Raw genomic sequence first — 22,248 nt, forward strand, 5'->3', positions numbered from 1 at the left:
CTCATTGGCTTGAATAGGAGAAAAAGTATTATGAGCTTTCCAGATTTAATCTAGCCCTAACCACATTCTGATGAAAGCAGTAGATAGCATTCTGTATATTCATAGCCTTCATAGCAGACCTAGTTCCTGATGGAGCTAGTGGTTTTTCTTCCATAATATTTGTGTATGCTCTATGGGAAAAAGCCTTTCCTATCTATCATCTATCTATCTATCTATCTATCTATCTATCTATCTATCTATCTATCTATCTATCTATCTATCTATCTATCTATCTATCTATCTATCTATCTATGACTGTGTGTGTGTGTTCCAGCATAACTCTGGAACGCCTAATCAATTTCAACCAAACTTGGTACACAGATGACTTACTCTCTGGAAAAAAATACTGTGGGGGTAAGACACCCCTCGGGGTATGTGTTCTGTAAGATACAGCCTGTTATCCCTTAAAATGGCTTCCACTGAACTGCCATAAAATGGCTTCTACTGTGCAGTGCAGTGGAATTGCCATGGTAACGGCTTCACAGAACTCTACAAGGGGGCTTCCTCTGATCAGGGGGAAAATCCGTTAGAAATTACGTTTAGTTCAGACATTTCCCCCTTATAAATAAATACCCGGGCAATGCCAGGTTATCAGCTAGTATACTATATTAGTGAAATAAGCAAGTTACATGCCTTCTTGAAAGCAAAAGGGGACTCTTTTCAATGGTCATTAATCACAACTCCAGGAGGATAATAAGATCATTGGGTTAAAATAACCAAAAAGTTCTTTCTGTAAACAAGTGGCCATTTTGCATTAATCTCTACACTTAACACTGTTCAGAAATGGACTATCGTTTGGTTGGCTAAATATACTGAAAGATGATAGCAATTTCCTTTCTGGTGAAAGAAATAGACTGACTAGTGCTGCATCTGGTGGTTTGGGTTTGGAAACCAAGCAGAGTCAGGTCTGGTTAGTAATTGGATATCATACCATTAAAGAATGCCAAGCTGTAGGCCAGGTGGGAAGTCAAAACCATCTTTATCATTTTATAAAAAATATTACAATGTAATCATAAGATTGAGGCTAAATTCATTTTGCCTCAATAAAGCTAGAAATCAGCTTTTTTTTTTAAATAAAAGAAGACTGTCCCCCTGAGATTGTTGGCTGGGAGGCTGCAATCCTTTAACCCCAATTTTTAATCCAGGATTCGCAGCCTCCCTTATATATCCCTCAAAGGCCTCACTTTTGGCTCCATTGCTAGTGCAGCAAAACTGACGTTAAAAGTAGAGATTTAAACTATCTCATCAAGCAAACTTCCAGTAGTAATTCTTCAGAAGACCGAGAAGGAAATCTGCCCTTCCCTAGTACATATATAGCAGTACGACTTAAACAGCTTTTGGACAAAGTATGTAATTAATGCATTCTGTTGTGAATGCATTAATGTTATTCAATTGTTTCTGCAAATTTCATGGATAAATGGTTGAGGGTCAAAGCAAACTTTAAAAATGAGGCTACAAATTATTCACAGCCCTTTTTTCCTCCATTTCAGTTGCCAAGCCCATCTTCTTCTCTTTTCCTGTATGCTTTGTTTAACATTTGTATTTCTTCTTGATAACCCTCTTTTTCCAAGTGCTGTTTTTTACTATTCTGCCTGTGAGCTTCGACAGTGTCAGGAATAGATATGTTAAGATCACTGTTGGGATTGCTTGACGGTATAAAGAGTGAATAAGATGCTGTTTCTCCTAAATCACATGAGACAAATCTATTTTCTTTCCGAGAATAACGTAAGGATGGAGAGCGGACCTGGGCAGAGGATTGGCTAATATTACTAATGATGGAAACAGTGTCCATGGCTTCTTCATTGTCACAAATTTCAAGCACCTCTAAGTGAATCTTCACATTGGTGTCAGTAAACGTGGTTGGAGAATCCTCGGGATTTGGCTCATGGCCCACACTCTTGGAACGATACACTTCAATTTTCTTGGATGTGGGAGTGATTTTTTGTCCTTCTGAGCTTACCTCATATGTAGATAAAGAGAGGGTTTTTCCTGTGGGAGCTTGAAGAGAGACAGTTCCTTGAAATGCACACAGAGGAATAGCTAAGGCACCGCCTGAACGCTGAAATGAGAAAAATGGTTATTATTTAATGTTGCTTCCACAAGCAAAAAAGAGTTGTCAACAATCCAAATACATCTCATTATTTTCACTGCTGCCTGTTGAGAATACCTTTTAAAGGCCTTAGATTTCATTGACGGTATAATAATATATGCTTCTTATTTATTCTTATTCACAGTTCTTATTCTGAATGTGTGAAACAGAATTTATTTATCATGTATTGACTCCTTCTGTTTCCCACACAATTGCACAAAACTCACTATTCCTTTTTACGTTTTAACGATTAAGACAATTTTGTCCTTGAAGGTATCAGTGCCTGTCCAATGTTGTCTAAGTTTGGAAGTTAGGCAGAATTAGCCCTGGTTAATACTTTAATAAAGATCTCCAGAGGATACAAGAGCTATATGCTGGTATCTTGAAAACAGTGCAAAGTTATCAGAACTTCCTAATGAAATAATTATCTTCCTAGACAAATAACGTCTCTATCCATTAATATCATTTGCTCATTTGGGATGTATCAAAAAATAATAATTAATCAGTGAGTTGATTATGCTGATAAATTGATTGGATTGAAGTGTATAATTTTATAAACTAAAGGCTCTGTGTGTGTGTGTGTGTGTTGCATTTATGCTGATAAATAAATAAAGGGAGACTGGTATAGATCTATTTCAAGCTATTTAGCTCTCACCAGCTAGCCATACCCTTACTGGGAATCGAACCTGGGCTGTATTACATGTCAGGCAGTTATATTAGCCACTAAGCCACAGGCTCTCTTCCTTTATCAGCTATTTGGGCATACCAGGGGTTGTGACACCATACATACATACATACATACATACATACATACATACATACATATCATGTAAATGAACTGGGCCACATAGCTACAGCCAGATATTTTTCAACTTATGACCAGTTGTGCAATAGCAATAGTACTTAGACATATACTGCTTTACAGTGCTTTACAGCCCTCTCTAAGTGGTTTACAGAGTCAGCATATTGCCCGCAACAATCTGGATCCTCATTTTAGCAATCTCGGGAAGGCTGAGTCAACCTTGAGCCAGTGAGATTCGAACTGCCAAACTGTTGGCAGCAGAAGTAGCCTGCAGTACTGCATTCTAAATACTGTGCCACCACAGCTCTTAATGGCCATTTGAAGTGATGGCAGACTTTTCCAGAACTACTTATGACTTGATTCACACCCCTGTGGTCACAGGTGTTTGACAACCAGTTCACTTTTATGGGTGTTTGCAGCATCCCACAGTAACATGACCTGTGATTTGCAACATTTTTCGTCAATTTTGATTTTTACTTCTGTATTCCAGCAATAAATGGGGCAATAAATGCCCACAGGTTTGCTTCACATTTGCTTAATGACTGTTGCAAAAATGTAATTTTTAATCGGGTCATGTGATGCCTTGACTTACGATCATAATGACTTATGACTATAATTTTGGGTTTGAAATAATTATGGCTGCAAATCAACGACTACCATATCTCTGCAGTAGAAAAATATACAAAATATATTAGCAATGGAAAAAAAATATGTGTGAAAGATGAATTCCTTTTCATTTTCTTTTTTCATTACCCAGGCTGTTGAAAGTGCAGAAAGTTTTATTATTTCTAAAGACAGGAATAGAGCGAATCAGCTTAAAGAGATCAAGGTGACAATCTAATACACACTTTTCTGGGAAGAAAAACCACACAATCTACTCCTGACTACACACAATCTTAGCTTATAGAAGATATTAATTTCTATAATACACACATATATGTCTGTGTGTGTTTGTGTGTGTGTGTTACATTTGTGCTGATAAATAATTTCAAGCTATTTAGCTCTCATCAGTATGCTTCCTCCCATATTTGGGCATACCATGGGTTGTAATATAATACACACAGACACAGACACAGACACACACACACACACAGACATATATATATATGTGTGTGTGTGTGTGTATGTATGTATGTATACACACACAGACACACACACAAACACACACACACACACACACACACACAAATAGTCAGATTTCCATGCTACAGGAAATCAACAAATGTGCTTTTATTTCAGAATAAAAAATAATCATCACTACTTTTTTCTGTACTGAGTGCCTTCATTATGATGACCTGCACCACCAATAGATGGATCTATTTTGTCTTTCTGGTCAGTGTAGGAAAGCATTCCAAGTGAAAATGTATGAAAAAGTCTGAAAAGTGTACCTAGGTTCACCAATGAAATCAGTAATACAAATGCTGAAGAAGTTTTGAAATGTTTTCTGTAAAATGTGTTTTTATTTTCCATTTTTCATTTTCATACAGTCACATATATACTGTGCATAACCGGGGCCATACAACATTAAACGATAAACACAGCAATTCCTCTTGTCAACAATACCCCCCAAAATAGAAACCCAATATACTTCTTCGACCCTCCATACACCTCTTTCTTTCGCTCCCCTCCAACTTTCCATCTTCCCTCCATCATTCCCCTCTACCCTACTTCCCCTCCCACTCTACCACTCCTCTCTCCCAGTCCACTCCCTCCCTTCCTTCTCACTCCAATCCTCTCTCCCACCCTCTCTACCCCTCTTTCTTCTATCCCGCTACTCCTCCCTTTGGTGTATTTCTACTATATGTCAATATATTCAGCTTGTCCTATTTTTACAGTGAAATTAAAGAGCAACAGTATGCAATCGCATTACATTGAAATCTAACACATACTATATATGAAGTTTTGAAATGTTATTGAGCTGTGGTGGTGCAGTGGTTAGGAAGCTGTATTGTAGGCTGACTCTTCCCACAACCACAAATTTGATCCTGACTGGATCAAGGTTGATGCAGTCGTCCATCCTTTCAAGTTTAGTAAAATGAGGACCCAGATTGTTGAGGGCAACATGCTGACATCTGAAACTATTTACAGAATGCTATAAAGCACTATGAAGCAGTATATAAGCCTTAATGCTATTAATGTCCTAGACAGATTGATATATAGCGCAGTGTATGGGCTGCTATTTAATGCAAAAGAAGTACCAGCTGTAAACATTGAAGGATTCTTTTGCACTTTATTGTCTTTCTAATATACCTTTGTATTCATGTCTACAGCTTGGAGCCTCCATCTAAAATCTATTCAGGATATACACCAACTGAGATAAAATGTTCAAACATCAGATTGGATACAAAGGGAGATTTTGACTTCAGGCTTGCTAATTAGATTTCTGGCAGAAAGTGGTCAATGTTGCAGATTATAAAAAATGTCTGGAGCAGTAGGAGCCCTTGTAAGGGAGTGAATCTTGTTGAACAGAATGGAAATCTAAAATTACCCATGCAATGGCTCTATGGTACAATTCCTGTAATGTATATCCTTGGGGGATACGGGAAGAGATACTCTGTAGGACAAGGTCCCCAACCCATGGGCTGTGGCCTACTACCAGGGGGCAGCCTGTTCAAAACTGGGCCATGGGAGAAATGGGCAAGCATTCATGCATGAAGCTCTACTCACGCAAGTGGTGGGCAAGCATGTGCACCAATGGTGGGCTGCCAATTTTTTTACTACCAGTTTGGGCTCACTCGTGCATGCATGTAATGCTTCTCGCTGTTCCTGCAGGCCTGGGGCTGCTGATTGAACTTCAGCCCCATTAAAACTGAGTGCATGTTGTGTTTTGTTTTTAAATCGTCCTGTCTTGTGTTTTTAAATCTTTTTCTAATATTTTTAAACTGCTTTTATGTAAGCTGCCCAGAGTCCTTCGGGATTAGATGGCATACAAATCTATTAAATTAGAAATTGAAATTGAAATTGCACAGAAGCGCTGGGCAAGTAGGTGGAACATCTGGCCACTGCTACTACTGGTTCGCCCGAGCTGGGCTGAACTGGGAGCAACCCACCTCTGATGTGCACATGTGCAGAGCTCCACTCATGCAAGCACAAGTACCCTCTGCTCGTGTGAGTGAAGCTTCGTGTGTGAGCGCAAGTGCTTGCTGCTCAAATGAGTGGAGCTTCACGCATGGAGCTATGCATGTGGAAGTGCACCTGCCACTCACATGCCTTTCCTACACCGGGCTCGGCTACACCGAGCTCACACGCCTCTCCTACATTGGGCTCCTACACTGGACTCAGCCACTATGCTGGAAAGTTTGGGGACTGCTGGCCTAGGAAACAATCACAGAAGTGGGGGAGGAGCCCAGATGGATTAACAATCAGAGAAAGAAATTTAGGAAGTACCTGCTCAGGATTAATTAGAGCAGGTAGAAGGAGTGATGGGGAGTTGGACCTTCAGACTTGCAAGATTCTGTTAATATAGCCTTACAGTAAAGTAGGATTAACTCATCCAGTCACGTTTCCTGTCTCGTTTGCACAGGTGAGCTGACAATTTCTAATGATGGAATTGTGTGCAAGACCATAATTAGGCAAGAATCACCAGATATATTTGGGAGATCTGTTCTTTTTTCTTTCTGTTGTTAACCATGCCCTTTTATTGTTCTTCCTTTTTACCTTTCTCCCCCCCACCCAAGAAAGGAGGGAGGGAGGGAAGAGAAGAAAGAGAGAGAGAAAGAAAGAGAGATGTTGCTTTTATAACTCTGACAAATTTTATGAGTAATCGTGTAATGAAAACATCCAGGGGGAAAAAAACAATGTCTATGTGGAGCAATTTAATTTAAAGAACATCTTTCATTTTCCCTGGTGGTAAGTTATAGTCTTCATTCAACTTTTCTTTCCACATATTTCTCACATAGACATACTGCAGTGCCGCTCAGCAAGTGGAAAAAAGGGCTTGGAGAGAAGAGGAATAGATAGATAGGAAATTGTTTGGACATAACTGTACCAAAGGTGGTATTCAGCCAGTTCTGACAGATTCTGGAGAACCAGTAGTGGAAATTTTAAGTAGTTCAGAAAACTGGCAAATAGTCTGGCCCCACTCCTGCTGACTCCCAGTCTCCCAGCTAATCTTCTTTTGTTGCCCTGAAGAGGAGAACGGAGCTGGAAGGCAGGTTAGTGGGGTGCAGTGGGGAGCGAATGGGGATTTTGCACGCCTAGAAAACCACACCCACAGAACTGATATTAAAAAAAGTTTGAATCCTACCACTAAACTGTAAATTAATTTATTCACAAGCCAAACACTTTCCACTCTTGCAATACATACATACATACATACATACATACATACATACATACATACATACATACATACATACATGGGTATGGCTAGCTGATGAGAGCTAAATAGCTTGAAATAGATCTATACTATTCTCCCTTTATTTATTTATCAGCACAAATACATATATACATACATACACACACACACACACACCGTATTTTTTGGAGTATAAGACACACCCTTTTTCTTCAAAAAAGAGGCTGAAAATCTGGGTGTGTCTTATACATCGAATACAGCATTTTTTTGCCTCCTGAAGCCCTGCCCCCTTCACAACAATGGCCGTATATACCCTTGTGGAGGCTTTCAGAGGACTCCTGAGGGCTGGGGAGGTCAGAAATGAGCAAAATATGAGCCAATTTGCCCCCAGCCCCCAGCAGCACTCTATAAGCCTCCATAAGGCTATGCATGCAATTCTTTTGACAAAAAACGGGCCCATTTTCGTGAAAAACGAGCCAATTTTTGCTTGACTTCCTTCTCCAGCAAATGGAAACATCTACCTACCTACCTACTCTCTCTCTCTCTCCCTACCTATTTACTGTATTTCTCTCCCTTTCTATTTCTCTCTCTCTATTCCTCTACCTACCTAACTATACCCTCTCTCTCTCTCTACCTACCTACTGTATTTTTCTATTTATCTTCCTATTTTTCTTACTCTCTGTCCCTTTATCTGCCTAACTACTATCTCTCCCTCCCTACCTACTGTATTTCTTTTTCTTTCTCTCCCTCTCTATACCTCTATTTACCTACCTACTTTTTTTTTTTTTAAAAAAAGCCTCTTCAAAACCTTGGTGGGTCTTGTACTCCAGTGCGTCTTATACTTTGAAAAATATGGTAATCACAAGCTCTTATTCTCTGTAACATAGCTAGAAAATGGGACTATGTAACAAATTACATAAAAGGAAGGATGGAATTCTACAGTTGAAAGCTAATTTAAGTTTTACAGGAATCACAATTTTTGGTCTGAGTGCGAGAAACACTATCAAACACCAGTGTGATTTTTCTTCAGGTTACAAGTCTGAAGACCTACATTGATTTGTTCCTGATGAAAATGCTAAAAATGTCCAAATGAATCCTTGGAAGAGTATTTACAACTTTGTTCCAGCAATACTCTTTGTTTCTATGACTTACCACTTGCCTCTCCCATAAATCAGGTCCTCACTATTTACTTGTTTGACTGCTTCAAAAGGATGTAATATTGACTGAAATAAACATAGGGTTATTACTTCTGCCTTTAGAGCATTTTTATATTTAAAAGGTATTCTTTTTTCCCCACCTGAGAGCTGCCTAGATCTCTGTGATGATTGCTATAAATATCCTGAATGCAACATTTAAGAGATGGAGATAGAGAGCTTTGGAGTGATGTGCACCAGGCATTAATCCATCAAGTAGCTACTGTAGTCACAGTAGGGTAAATCGGTGGGACAAAAACAAAGGTCAAATTTGATGGAATGTATTTTATGTTTAAATTAATTAAAATTATATCAAATAACTAGTGGAGTTAAATTCTTTCTCCTTATTAGGAAAGGATGGAAAGAACCAATGGGAGAGAATCAGTTGGATAGCTAGTAGCTATTGTAAGAAAGTATTAGAGGAACAAAATTGATTTCTCTGTACAGAAACCCAAAGAATGGCTTTGCTTTAGTTTGCTGAAGAGGAGAAGCTCAAAGCAATTCAATAGTCAATTTCTCATAGAAAGATATTCTTACAGGAGAAGAAGGATCTGTTGAGCTGGCATCAGAGGTGGAATTTTAAATTACAAGAGGAAACCTAGAAAGAAGAACAAGTAGTGGAGACAGAAATGGAATAGATATAGCATCTGGCAACTAAGATTGACCTAAACAGCAGTGACTATTATAGATTGATGGATTTAATAAAGAGTGGAAACAGCTGTTAATCCTAAATGTGACTAGACAGTGCTATACAACTGAAGCTTAGTTTTGTTTCCAGGTTCAAGGTGAATGTGAAGCCTCCTGAAACAGACCTGGCCATGAGCCAGAAAAATGTATCAGACCAGGAGGGGGAAGCTTTAACCATTAATTACCAATGAAAGAAATATTTGGTTTATTTTTCGTAAATCATCAACGAAAGAACATAGGTAAAAGTAAAGATAAAGGTTCCCCTTGCACATATGTGCTAGTTATCATGTACTGACCAGTGAATTTTACTTTAAAAGACAGCCTTGAAGAATTATTTGAGGGCTGAATATTTTTCTGTTTGTTTATTTCTGCTTATATTTTCTCACTTTATTTGTTAAAATTTGCTTGCTGTGCAGCTTAATCTGCTGGGAAATTGGGAGAGAGGGAGGGGAAAATGGAATAATTGAGCAGCTATTTGGTGGGTTTTTGCTTGCTGATATCTTCTTGGGTGTGAGGATACATTCCTCCAAATCTGTTTATTATTCAGATGTTATTTGTGCCTGATCTAATTTTTGTTTATCTTAGTACGTCTGTCCAGCCTGACTTCTTTCAATTCCTCATTCATTTATCTTCATTCTTCTCACTCCCACATCCTGTGCTTCATTCCCTTTCTAATTCCTCTATTGTCACCTACATATCTGTCTTGAGTTAATGGCCCAAGACATGTGTGAGGTTAGGTTACTTTATACTGAATTAGAAGTAGCTGTGTTCCTATTTTTTTCTGTCATGTCTTTAATTATTCTGTTATTTATCTGATTTATACGGTATAGCTGCCCAAGTGACTCTGAGCAGTATACATAACAACATTCAAAAAATATGATTTGCTTTAAATTTGTCATTAGAGCTACAATGGCAACACAATTTGATTGGAGCTGATTTTGGGGGGAAAACATTTATATACTGTAGGGGTAAAATTTGAGTTTTGGAAGCTATTGATTAAAGTAGCAGGCACACATAATTTTTCTTGCTCCGTTTCTGCTTTAGGTAAAGGTAAAAGTTCCCCTTGCACATATGTGCTAGTCGTTCCTGACTCTAGGGGGCAATGCTCATCTCTGTTTCAAAGCCAAAGAGCTAGTGTTGTCCGAAGACATCTCTTTGGTCATGTGGTCAGCATGACTGAACGCCAAAGGTGCACGGAATGCTGTTATCTTCCCACCAAAGTGGTCCCTATTTTTCTACTTGCATTTTTACATGCTTTCGAACTGCTAGGTTGACAGAAGCTGGGACAAGTAACAGGAGCTCATTCCGTTACGTGGCACTAGGGATTCAAACCGCAGAACTGCCAACCTTTCTGAACATTAATTTGGATTTTTAAGTTGTAGTTGTAGTAGGGTATACCATTGGTTCAGTTAATTTCCTTACAGGCTCTTTTCTAGATTTCCAATAATTTGGAGGGTTATTATACTGCCATTTCCTCTACACTAGCATTCTATCCTAAAAGGAATATCTTAGAAAAATGCAATAAATCTCTTGGAGGTATGTAACTAAAACCTGGCGGGGCTAATATCCTGCGTCATCCTGCTATTTTAATCAATGACTTTCAAAATTGTAATTGCATTATTGCAGCTATAAATGTTTTTTGCCAAATCAGTTCCCATCAAATTACATTGTCACTGTATATTTAGTGGAAAAAAATAGAACAAATCATGCTTATTTAAAATTTTGAATCTCCAAGTGGAATAAGAGCTGGCTTACACCTAATATTTTAAAGAGGTTTTTGAAAAGGAAGCAGCATAAAGAAGCATTTGATTTTTTTGGCACTTCTGCCACTTCAGAGCAGCATATCTTCCTGAGTAGCATCACTGTAAACATATAAAATCTGAGCTCTGTTGGATTGTGAAATGCTTTTTCAGTCTGCTACCTTGTAAGAAATCTGAGAGATGAGAATACAAATTATTTTTTTACCATGAATTTTTTATTAGATTTATTTGTTTTTCAGAGGCATGCCCGCCTGATTTAACAGTTAATACCAGCCAACATCCATTATCACTTGCTCTTTGTTTTGCAGATCCAAGCCAGAATGTCAGAATCATAGAATCATAGAATGGATGAACTGGAAAAAACATTATAGATTATATAATCCAACTCCTGCTCTGTGCAGGAATCCATTAAACCTTTTAAGCTTTCATTTGAAAACATCAATAAGAGTAAGTACCCAACTCTTCTAGACAGACTGTTTCTATTGGTGGCAGAGGTGGTATTCAGCAGGTTGTGATCAGTTCTGGAGAACCGGTGGTGGAAATTTTGAGTAGTTCGGAGAACCGGTAAATACCACCTCTGACTGACCCCGCCCCCATCTGTTCTCTTCCTCCCAAGTCCCAGATGATTCAAGGAGGAAATAGGGATTTTACAGAATCCTTCCCATGGAATGGGGTGGAATGGAGATTTTACAGTATCCTTCCATTTCCATGCTCACCAAGCCATGCTATGGCCACCAAACCACTCCCACAGAACCAGTAGTAAAAATATTTGAATCCCACCCCTGATCTGTGGGCAAGTTCTCATAATTCTCAGACTGAATCACCTTTCCTGAAATTGTGATCATCCTTGCATTGCTTTTGTTGCAGTTTCAAAAGAAAACAAATCCTCTCTCTCTCTCTCTCTCTCTCTCTCGCTCTCTCTCTCTCTCTTGGAGATAGTCTTTTAGATATTCCACTTAAAATAATACTTTTTTTTTTTTTTTTTTGCAGATTAAGCGTGCCCAGTTCATTTAACCATTTTGGACTTAGTTTCCAACCCCTTTAACATCCTGGTTGCTCTTCTGAACTCCAACTAACTTAGATCTCTTAAAACACTTTGTCCAGGGTAGGATGTGGTTGACCAACTCTAGTCTAACCAATTCAGAGTACAATGGAAATATTATCTCCTATGGTTTCAACACAATCCTTCTAATGTAGGCCAAGCAGGTATTGATATTTTTATCACCTGATCTAATAGGGCCGCCACAACATCCACCATAGTTACCTAATGTGGACATTTCATTTTCAACATTGCAATGTAAGAACAATTATTTTAATGCCCCATAATGTCTAAACCATTCCAGGACATTTTATTAGATAACCTCCTGTCCCAATCTGACCAACAATCAGAAGAAAATCACATGACTGTTGCTGCTTCCCAGCACTTTTAAATATAAGAGGAGAGTCATCAAAAGGTATTCCATTGGAGATGGTACAACTGGACAAGAAAAGAACAGCTTCAAGTAAATGAGTGTGCTCTGCTTAAATGCGTCAAAGTAGAAGCCATTTCTTGGAGCCCTGAGAATGGAGACTGTAGGTTTCTTTTTTCAGGGTGAATGGCATGAATATATAAATATTACACACACACACACACACACACACACACACACACACACACCAAGGAGGCATCAAGCCTCTACTTTAAAGCAACCATCCTAACATGCCACTCATAGAGAGCCTGTCCTTCAATTGCTTCAGGCAGGAAGCCCAGCTACACAAGCTTAATTCTCTATTACCACTAGAGCCGAGGTGGCCCAGTGGTTAGAGTGCACTACTGCAGACTACTTTAGCTGACTGCCAGCCGCAGTTTGGCAGTTCAAATCTCAGCGGCTCAAGGTTGACTCCGCCTTCGATCCTTCCGAGGTGGGTAAAATGAGGACCCAAATTGCTGGGGGTGGGGGGGAATATGCTGACTCTGCAAATCCATACATATCAAACATGATTCTCCATTCATGAATAAAAGCACAGGAAGAAACTCTCGAAATAATTTGGTAGGTAATATAATCAACATGGAGTTTGACCTTTCCATAATTCAAAGGAACAAAAACTATAATTGTATTTTTAGATAAAGAAAAGCATGCGCTCCCCTCCATTTTTTGTCCCCCTCGCTTGTATTAAAGGGGTTAGTATTTCAGACATGTATTCAGCATAATTACTGACTTCTCTAAAGAGCCCAAAATATATGTGGAACTTATTCAGAATTGGAAGAAATATTTCAGACTACCCCAAATCATATTGCAGTAGTGATCAAGCAAAACAGTAGCAATCTGTTTGCATTTATATCTCAAGGCACATTCATGTTAAAATGGAATTCAGATGCCAAACAACATGCCAAGAAAACTAAATTTACCTCCTATGACATTTGCATGGTTTGTATCTTTTTTTCTTACAGAATTATTAGCTTAATCTTAGTGTATTATATTGGTCTTAAAATTGCTTCTAATGTACAGACTGTACAGTTTTTAGAATAGCACATAATAGGGTTAAACTATCCTGAGAAATAATAAACTCCATTTTAAGAACATAATGTACACAATTCAGGCTGAAATATGACAATTATTCTAGGAGAAGTTGAAGTTGATGAAATTTTAATTTTTATGTAGTACTTAAACTATATTACTTGAACCTCCTGGTTCAAGATGCAGGAAATATTGGAAGCTGTTCAGAGAGTCACTTCTCACCATGAAAGTATAACCTGGAATGGCTAAAAGCATAATATAGCATATTAAGAAAGAATAAAAAGTAATTCGCTACAGTTTCCTGGTTTTTCCCTTGCCCCCAAATAATATTTTCTTACATTTGTTGGAATTCATTATGACTTTTATTGTTTTATCAATATATAAAATACAAAGAAAAATAAAAATAGGAAATTAAGGGAAGGAAAACAAGAGGGGAAAAGAAAATATGAGGCATAAGGGAAGAAAAAAAAAGTGTTGACTTCCGACTCCTTTTAGCACAGTACAGAATAACAACATTCCATCTTTTTTCTTACTTTTGTTGAAAGTCTAAAGAAGGCTGTAGTGTGTGCATGTGTGTGTGTGTGTACACAGGTAGTCCTCGATTTACAATAGTTCATTTAGTGACCATTCAAAGTTACAACAGCACTCAAAAAAGTGACTTATGACCATATTTCACACTTATGACACTTGCAGCATCCCCAAAGTGATGTGATCAAAATTCAGATGCTTGGCAGCCGGTTCATACTTACGACCATTGCTATGTCAAAAGGTTGTGTGATCAACTTTGCAAACTTTTGACAAGGAAAGTCAGTGGCGAAGCTAGATTCACTTAACAGACAGGTTACTAACTTATCAACTGCAGTGATTCACTTACCAACTGTGGCAAGAAAGGTCGTAAAATGGGGCAAAGCTCACTTAACAAATGTCTCACTTAACAACATAAATTTTGGGCTCAGTGGTGGACATAAGTCGAGGACTACCTGTATGTATGTATGTATGTATGTATGTATGTATGTATGTATGCATGCATGCATGCATGCATGCATGCATGCATCTATGTATCTATTGCCTGCCTGCCTGCCTGCCTGCCTGCCTGCCTGCCTGCCTGCCGGCCTGCCGGCCTACCTACCTACCTACCTACCTATCTATCTATCTTATCATCTATCTCCCTCTGTGTTTGTGTGTATGTGTATGTCTGTGTAGAATCTCACTGCACATGTATTCCTAAGAAAACATTCAGTTCATTTTGTTTCCATCAACTTTGAATGAGTTTTATTTGTATAACAAGCCCACTGAAATGTCAATTGTTGGCTGATGAGCTTGTAGGTGAAGAAAGAAATGGGCAGAGCTTTTTCAAGCACTGCATGAATGCTTCAAAGTCCTGATAAGGCAAAAGAATAAGAATTGGAGAATCAGTCAGTTTTATTTATCCTTATTTCTTTTTTTGCCAATCGATCAAGGTTTTTCTTTCTTTGCTTGCTTTTGCACATTTGAAGGCAGGTTCAATTCAAATGGAAGGTTTTCTTCTTTTAAGGACATTACTAAAAGCTAGTATGGGTTCGGAGAAGATTTCTTCAGTAAATGCATTTTTGTTGGCAGTTTTCTCATTTTCAAATATCTTTCTCTAATGTAATATATTTTTCTCTATTATTTTCCTATATATGCATTTTAGCAGATTTTGCTCTAATGCATCTATTGTTTTGAGTATTGTTTGTTTTTTAAAAATAGCAAGCAGCATTGTAACCTTTGGAGAGTTATAATATTCTGATTTGAGTTTTGGTAATATCTGAAAAAATAAAACAAAACAGAAAGGTGAATTTGCATCCAAATGCAAACTGAATAAATTGACTTCTTTTTCTTTCAAAGAGGCTTAGGTTGAGTCTAAATCATGCAAAAAATATATTTGTGGTCAATCCATCTGGCAACATAATCTACTATTTTTGATAGTAGAATACTTTTGTAGATAGTAGGTAGATAGATAGAAGAGAGAGAGAGGGGGAGGGAGGGAATATTCCATTTGCACAAAAGAAAAAGAAAAGCTCAATACCATGTACAGTTCCTCAACAAATTTTGGAATTACTTAAAAGTTCCAAGTACAAAAGATTAAAATAAGGTCTAAATATATTTGTCATTTTGTCAAACTTTAATGTGAAAAATGATGTTGTGTAGGAAAAGTAACACTAGTTTTTAATGCATTTCATGTGACGTTTGGCATTTCCCCAGTGTCTAATAATAAGAGTGCAACACCCATTTTTTGCTCTCTGGAAAATATCTATTTAGATGGAACAGAATTTCAGACAGAAATGCTTTTCTTTCTATGCTATCCTTTTATGCTACTATTTTAAGAGAGAACTATAGAGAAAAATGGGATAGATTGTCTCTGAGAAAATTGAACACTCTAATTGGATGAACTCCTCTGGCAGTTCTAACAGCACATTTTCAGAATGGTCCATATGAATTTGACATAAAGAAGAGAGGTAGCATTTCAAAATGTAATACTTATTTGATATTGGATATAAGTAATAGATTGGAATATTCTAAATGGCTTGCCTTTGCTCTAACACAATTCTGTATAATCATATGGAAAATTAGAATATATATGGACATTGTCTGCATTAGATAGATGCATAAATATATTATCTATGCATTTATGCATGTCTGTCTGTCCATCCATCCATCCATCCATCCATCCTCCATCCTCCATCCTCCATCATCCATCTTCCATCATCCATAATCCATCATCCATCCATCCATCCATCCATCCATTCATCCATCCATCATCTATCATCCATCATCCATCCATCCATCCATCCATCCATCCATCCATCCATCCTCTATCATCCATCCTCCATCATCCATCATCCATCATCCATCATCCATCATCCATCATCCATCATCCATCCATCCATCCATCATCCATCCATCCATCCATCCATCCATCCATCCATCCATCCATCCATCATCTATCATCCATCATCCATCCATCCATCCATCCATCAGTGGTGGGTTGCTAGCTGGTTTACTACCGGTTTTCACATGCTCATGCACAACACTTCTGTGCATGCACAGAAGCATCTGGGCAGGTGAGCGGAGCCTCCTGCCACCGCCATTACCGGTTCAGCCAAACTGGGCCAAACTGGGAGCAACCCACCTCTGTCTGTCTGTCTGTCTGTCTGTCTGTCTGTCTGCCTGCCTGCCTGCCTGCCTGCCTGCCTGCCTGCCTGCCTGCCTACCTACCTACCTACCTACCTACCTATGAATAATATCATTTTATGTATACTAATAGTTTTGGTCTAAATACATTGGCATATCACTTTAAATTTAAAATCATTGTCTGAGAGAAGATAGAAGATGTGGCTTGCATAGTTTTTCACCATTTCATGTGTTCTTTTCTAACCTTGAAATACAAAGCTCAGTCCACTGAGAGCCACTTCATTTAATATATTTTAATGACATTCAAAATGTCAACACCTTTGTTTTGTTGAATATTTTCTTGATTGTCTGGGACTCATATTGCTTTTCTGTTATTGTTTCCTACTAATAGTGCAGTTTTTTTTAATGCTTTTAGAATATTTGTGCATTCTGTGTTGAAACTATGAAAAAAAATAGGCCCTTGCTTTTAGCCTTCAAAACCACGTGACTGCAGCAACTGAAATGGGTGACAATAAGTGTTTTGTTACTATGTTTTCAAAAAGAAAAATAATAGGCATTGCAAGTCTGCTTGCCCTGAGTATCAATTTGTCTTGTAACAACTGAACTTTGGAGATTAAGAATTAAATATCTCCTGTAATTGACTTGGAGGAGAAGTGGATCCTATAAGAACACAAGAATCAAACCTATTAAATTGAGATCTGATTCTGAAAAGGCATATATAAAATTTAACAATAGTCCTGAGATTAATAGGAGATACAACATTCCTGATCAAGAGTATGTAGAAAACCAAAGCCATTTTAGAGCTTTAGTGTTGCCACACTGGAGCGAGGGATAGGGGAGGGGAGGGATTAGAGATAGCTGGAGTTACATAGTAAAAATAAAATACTTTCTCCTGGGAACCAAGGACATTCTTACACCTGGCTGGAGGAAAGAAGAGTGATGTCACCAGACTGGTGGACACAGTGTTGATTGGGCCATGTGACTGATTGAGGGAAAAACTTTCACTTTTAGTTAGGTGAAAACCAAGGGGCCCCCAGAGTTGGTTTTCACCAGATATGTGCCAATTTGATATTTCCAATAAAGCTATTCTTTGAGGAATTCACCTGCCTCGGAATTTTTGCTTGCAATGTATCTACTACTTGGAACCTAGTTTCATCGTGACCCGTCAAAACCGTGGTAGAATAAAGCGCGCCCGATTAAAGCGCGTACCTGACGTCATCAGCAGCGCGACAAATAAAATTAAAAATAAATTAAATTAAAATTAAATTAAAGCAAGCCGATTCACATAAAAGTAAGGGTTAGGGTTAGGGTTAGGGTTAGGTTAAGGGTTAGGGTTAGGTTTAGGGTTATGTTAAGCGTTAGGGTTAGGGTTAGGATTAGGTTAAGGGTTAGCGTTAGGTTTAGCGTTAGGTTAAGGGTTAGGTTTAGGGTTAGGTTAAGGGTTAGGCTTAGGGTTAGGTTTAGGGTTAGGTTTGGGGGGGTTAGGTTTAGATTTATGTGTTAATTTTAAGCTTACCACTCACAGCGTGCTGTTTTCGTCGCGCTGTGATGACGTCACGTACGCGCTTTCGTCGAGCACGCTTTAGTCTACCGCGGTTTTGTGGTGGAACCAGTTTCATTACCATTCCCAAACTATGCCTTAATCTTGAAGGTATCCTAATATAAGGTATGTATGGGTAATCGAATACCCTAGTGCTCCTGACAGACCCATTTAGAATCCAGAAGTTTCCATGCCCTAATCTTTATAGGAAAAAAAAGGAAATCAGTTATAAAGCCTTGCAGGTTACAGTTTCCACCTCATCTCCAAAAATACGTGTGGGAACTTAGGTAATTCATATTAGTATTTGTATGAAATCAGTTGGTGAACACAACCTGAGGAATGGTTTGGAAATATGTGTACATGCCTTGGGGGGGGGGGGAGGGCAGAGGGAGAAGGCAAAAGTAATATTTTGTGGTGATGACCAGAAGCTGTTTCTATCCAGTTTACCTTCTAGTATATGGAAATGTTATATCAGAACACACATATCATAGTTTCAATTTTTGTAAAAACATATGTTTTCTCATCCCATTGTAGCCATTTTTCAACAGTCTGCCTTCAGAAAGATTGGGGAATCTTAACATACCCTTCTTATTTTGTCCATTATTGATTAAACAAGGTAACATTTTAAAAAAAAGTATCCAAAGTTCTTTCATTTAGAAGTGTTGCAAAGCACCCAGAATCATTTGGCTAAGATGGGTGGTGTAGACCTTAATAAATAAGTACAAGAAAAATAATGAATTCTTTCTACGTTTGATTTCACAGTAAATTTCTTTTCCACAAAAACATCCAGTTTCTTAATCCTGTGGTATCACCGTTCAATCAGTTCAGCAACATTCATATCAAGCATTTAGAAATAAGAATTATATCTCATATGGTCACTCTCTTACCAGTTGTTTCAGACCATCATTCTTTAAGGAAAAAATAATTGTGGTCAGAGGTTAAAGAAATCTATTATATCAACTTGAATAATATAACTTCCAGGACATCAGGGCAATAGCTCGTATCTGTTGAGTGGGAAGAACGGGAAAAAAACTAGAATTTAAATCCTGGAGGATAGGCCTATATGTTTGCATTTTTAATCTGGAGAGGATTGCTTTCGTTCTATCAGAAATCCTCACTTATCTGATTTTAATGTTCATTTTGGAAAAATCAGTTTTGTGAATTACATCTGCTTATAGTTATGTACCACACAAGGTCTGCTCTTTTTCTATTTTATTCCATTAAAAGTGTCTGCACTTTCCAGAAGTGGAACTAATTATTGATTCCTACCATGAAGTAATTAAGGCTTTGAAAACTGAAACAGAGAGTATCATTAAGCCTCCAGAATTTACTTATAGACAAATCTGTATCTTGGTAGGGAGACATTGTTGAAATAATAATTCCACACTGTTATGGTTATGATGGCTTTTCTGTTATATTAGTTTGACATATAAAACTACCTAAAATGGTTCAACGACAAAAGGGTGAACGACAAAACCGTGCCCGACTAAACTACAGTGACAAAACCGTGAGTTCTAAACCGCGCTGACGAATGAGCGCTGAATCGCGCCGACAACAGTGCGGCAACAGAAGCGTGCAGTAAACCTAACCCTAAACTTAGCCCTAAACCTAACGCTAACGCTAACCCTAACCCTAAACGTAACGCTAACCCTAACCCTAAACGTAACGCTAATCCTTACCCTAAACCTAACCCTAAACGTAACGCTAACCCTAACGCTAACGCTAACCCTAAACCTAAACCTAACCCTAACCCTAAACCTAAACCTAACCCTAAACCTAACCCTTACCTTAACTTAAATCACCCTTCTGTCGACGCGCTGTTGTCAGCGCTGTTCTCCACGCGTTAATGACATTGTGGTTTTAGTGATGCGGTTTTGTCGGCATGCTTTTGTCGTGCACGCTTTTGTCGGGTCACAACCTAAAACGAGGACCTCCTGTTTTACTACTGTTGTAGAGGGGGGGGGGTTGCTAGTTTTTTTTACTACCGGTTTGGTGTACTCCTGCATGCACTTGCATGCACGATGCTTCTGCGCATGCGCAGAAGCATCTGGGTGGGTGGGTGGAGCTTCCCATTACCACTACTACTGGTTCACCTGATCTGGGCCTAACTGGCAGCAGCCCACATCTGTACTGTTGATATGAGAGCATAAGATATGAAAAAACTCTACTAGGTGAACAAGTTTCAAAGAGCCAATGCTTTTGCATGGAGATAGCTAATCCTGTTTCTCAAAAACAGATCTATGGACTAGTCTTGCCTAAATCTGATGCTCCCTCGATGCAACTTCTTCAATTCTTCTGCTTCTCTTTGACGTTTTCTCAAAATGCCCAAAATTGTTCCTCAAAGTGTTAATTTCACACACACACACACACACACACACACACACACACACACACCTTTCCTGAAGAGTGAAACATATTTGGCAAAAAGAACTGATGTGCAGTCAACTACCATTACATATAAAATGACAAACATTAAGGAAAGAGTTCCCTTGAAAAGCACATCCTTGAAAATATTATCATAATTTTTATCAGTTTGAGCATTCAAAACAGTATGAACAACATATAATAAATATATGGAAACAATATAAATAAACATAAACTTGCTGTTGAAAAATATGACTAGCATAGTAGTGAAATTTAAAGTAATTATTATTATTTTAAGTAAAGAAAACACTTAAAAGCTATTTATCTTTGATTAATTTTTAAACTGCTGGCTAAAGTCCTAAGAATTTAAATTATTTGTTATCTTTAATACTTGTTTGATGACCTATTGGGAGAAATAGTATAATCACTGGGAGTTGGGCAGTACATAAATTAAACAAATTATTATAAATTCAATATAGGAAAGCAAGCAACCAGATATAAGTAAATGTAATAAACAAATAAGCAAGCAAATGAGAAAGTTGCTCTTTTCTTTTTTTTCCCCTTACCACCAGAACTGTGAACAAAATGTGATGGGTCTTCACCTTTATTTTTTGAATCCCTGTGATGAATTATATTGAATTATGTGCATAGATTTGTTTTCCTGTTTGATAATATGTGAGGCTTCAATCTACATATATCTCAGTGTTGTAAGAAGTAGTATGTTTATGTCCTCACATAAAGAGCCCTGCAGAGAACGTGTCATTCTTACTAATCTGAGTGATGTAGCTTCAGGTAGAAGTCTGATGAAGATTAATTTTTGAAAATGAGTGAAAGATCCCCCCCCCCCGAGACCAACGTCACATTAATGAATAGCTAAATTTCAGCAAAGATTTCTTTTGATCAAACTTGTTGTTGCCAAAGATCTACTTAAATTAAGAATTGCTATAGTATAATAAAACTTTTCTGAAGGAATAGAGTACAAGGCCCAATCAAATTCATTTTGCCTAATGTATATGTACTGAATGAGTTTTCCCATTAGAGAAAAATGCTAGTGAACAATGATGAGAGGAGCACTAACAGCATCAATTTTGCAAGTTCAAGATGACCCTGAGAGAAGGGTGGAGGAAGTGCCGAGAAGGAAATGCACAATGCCCTATGCAGAATGCTAAGTCTAGTATTTGAAGGTCCTTTAAATAGGGGAGCCCCAGGTAAGAGTCAAGTGGACAACTGAGTCCTGGTAAGGCATCTATTCTCCACCATCCTCAATTAATAAACTTCTTGAAGCAAACATGAAGTACATTACTATTTTTGTTTCAAAACTCTCTAACAAGTAAAATATTACCATGGGGAAATCCATGTGCTATCTCTGCCTCTGAATGTATGTATGTATGTATGTATGTATGTATGTATGTATGTATGTATGTATGTATGTCTATATATATATGTATGCATGCATGCATGTATGTATGTATGCATGCATGCATGTATGTATGTATGTATGTACATACATATCACTGACCTTAAACCAGATAAAAAGAGTTAACAAAAATATTCTCATCCTCCTTTTATAATGGCCAAAAGTAGCATTATGCTGAAGGAGTGGACCATTTTAAATGAAAGAATTCAGCAAGAGCCTGAAGCTTTTGGAATTAGTACTGAAAAAGTTGTAGTCCACATCCTTCTGAGTTAACTATAAACACATATAGGACTTATTGACTACAATATGGTTCTGACATTCATTTTCTAGAAGGCAAATTGATGAGGCTAGTTAGAATAATTTGCCTAACTTCCTAAGCAGAAAGAAAAGCCTGAGTCCAAATTGCACA

The 22,248-nt window shown here is 37.9% G+C and overlaps 1 protein-coding gene across 1 annotated transcript in view; it reads right to left on the reverse strand.

Moving 5' to 3' along the window:
* Positions 1-1,525: 1,525 nt before the first annotated feature.
* Positions 1,526-22,248, reverse strand: part of GPR149 (G protein-coupled receptor 149) — a 37,966-nt gene continuing 17,243 nt past the window's right edge. The window contains exon 4 of the mRNA XM_032224959.1: positions 1,526-2,098. Coding sequence (XP_032080850.1) covers positions 1,526-2,098 — 573 coding nt within the window. The remainder of the gene's footprint in view (positions 2,099-22,248) is intronic.

Source organism: Thamnophis elegans, chromosome 10 (assembly GCF_009769535.1).
Source record: "Thamnophis elegans isolate rThaEle1 chromosome 10, rThaEle1.pri, whole genome shotgun sequence".
NCBI lineage: Eukaryota > Metazoa > Chordata > Lepidosauria > Squamata > Colubridae > Thamnophis > Thamnophis elegans.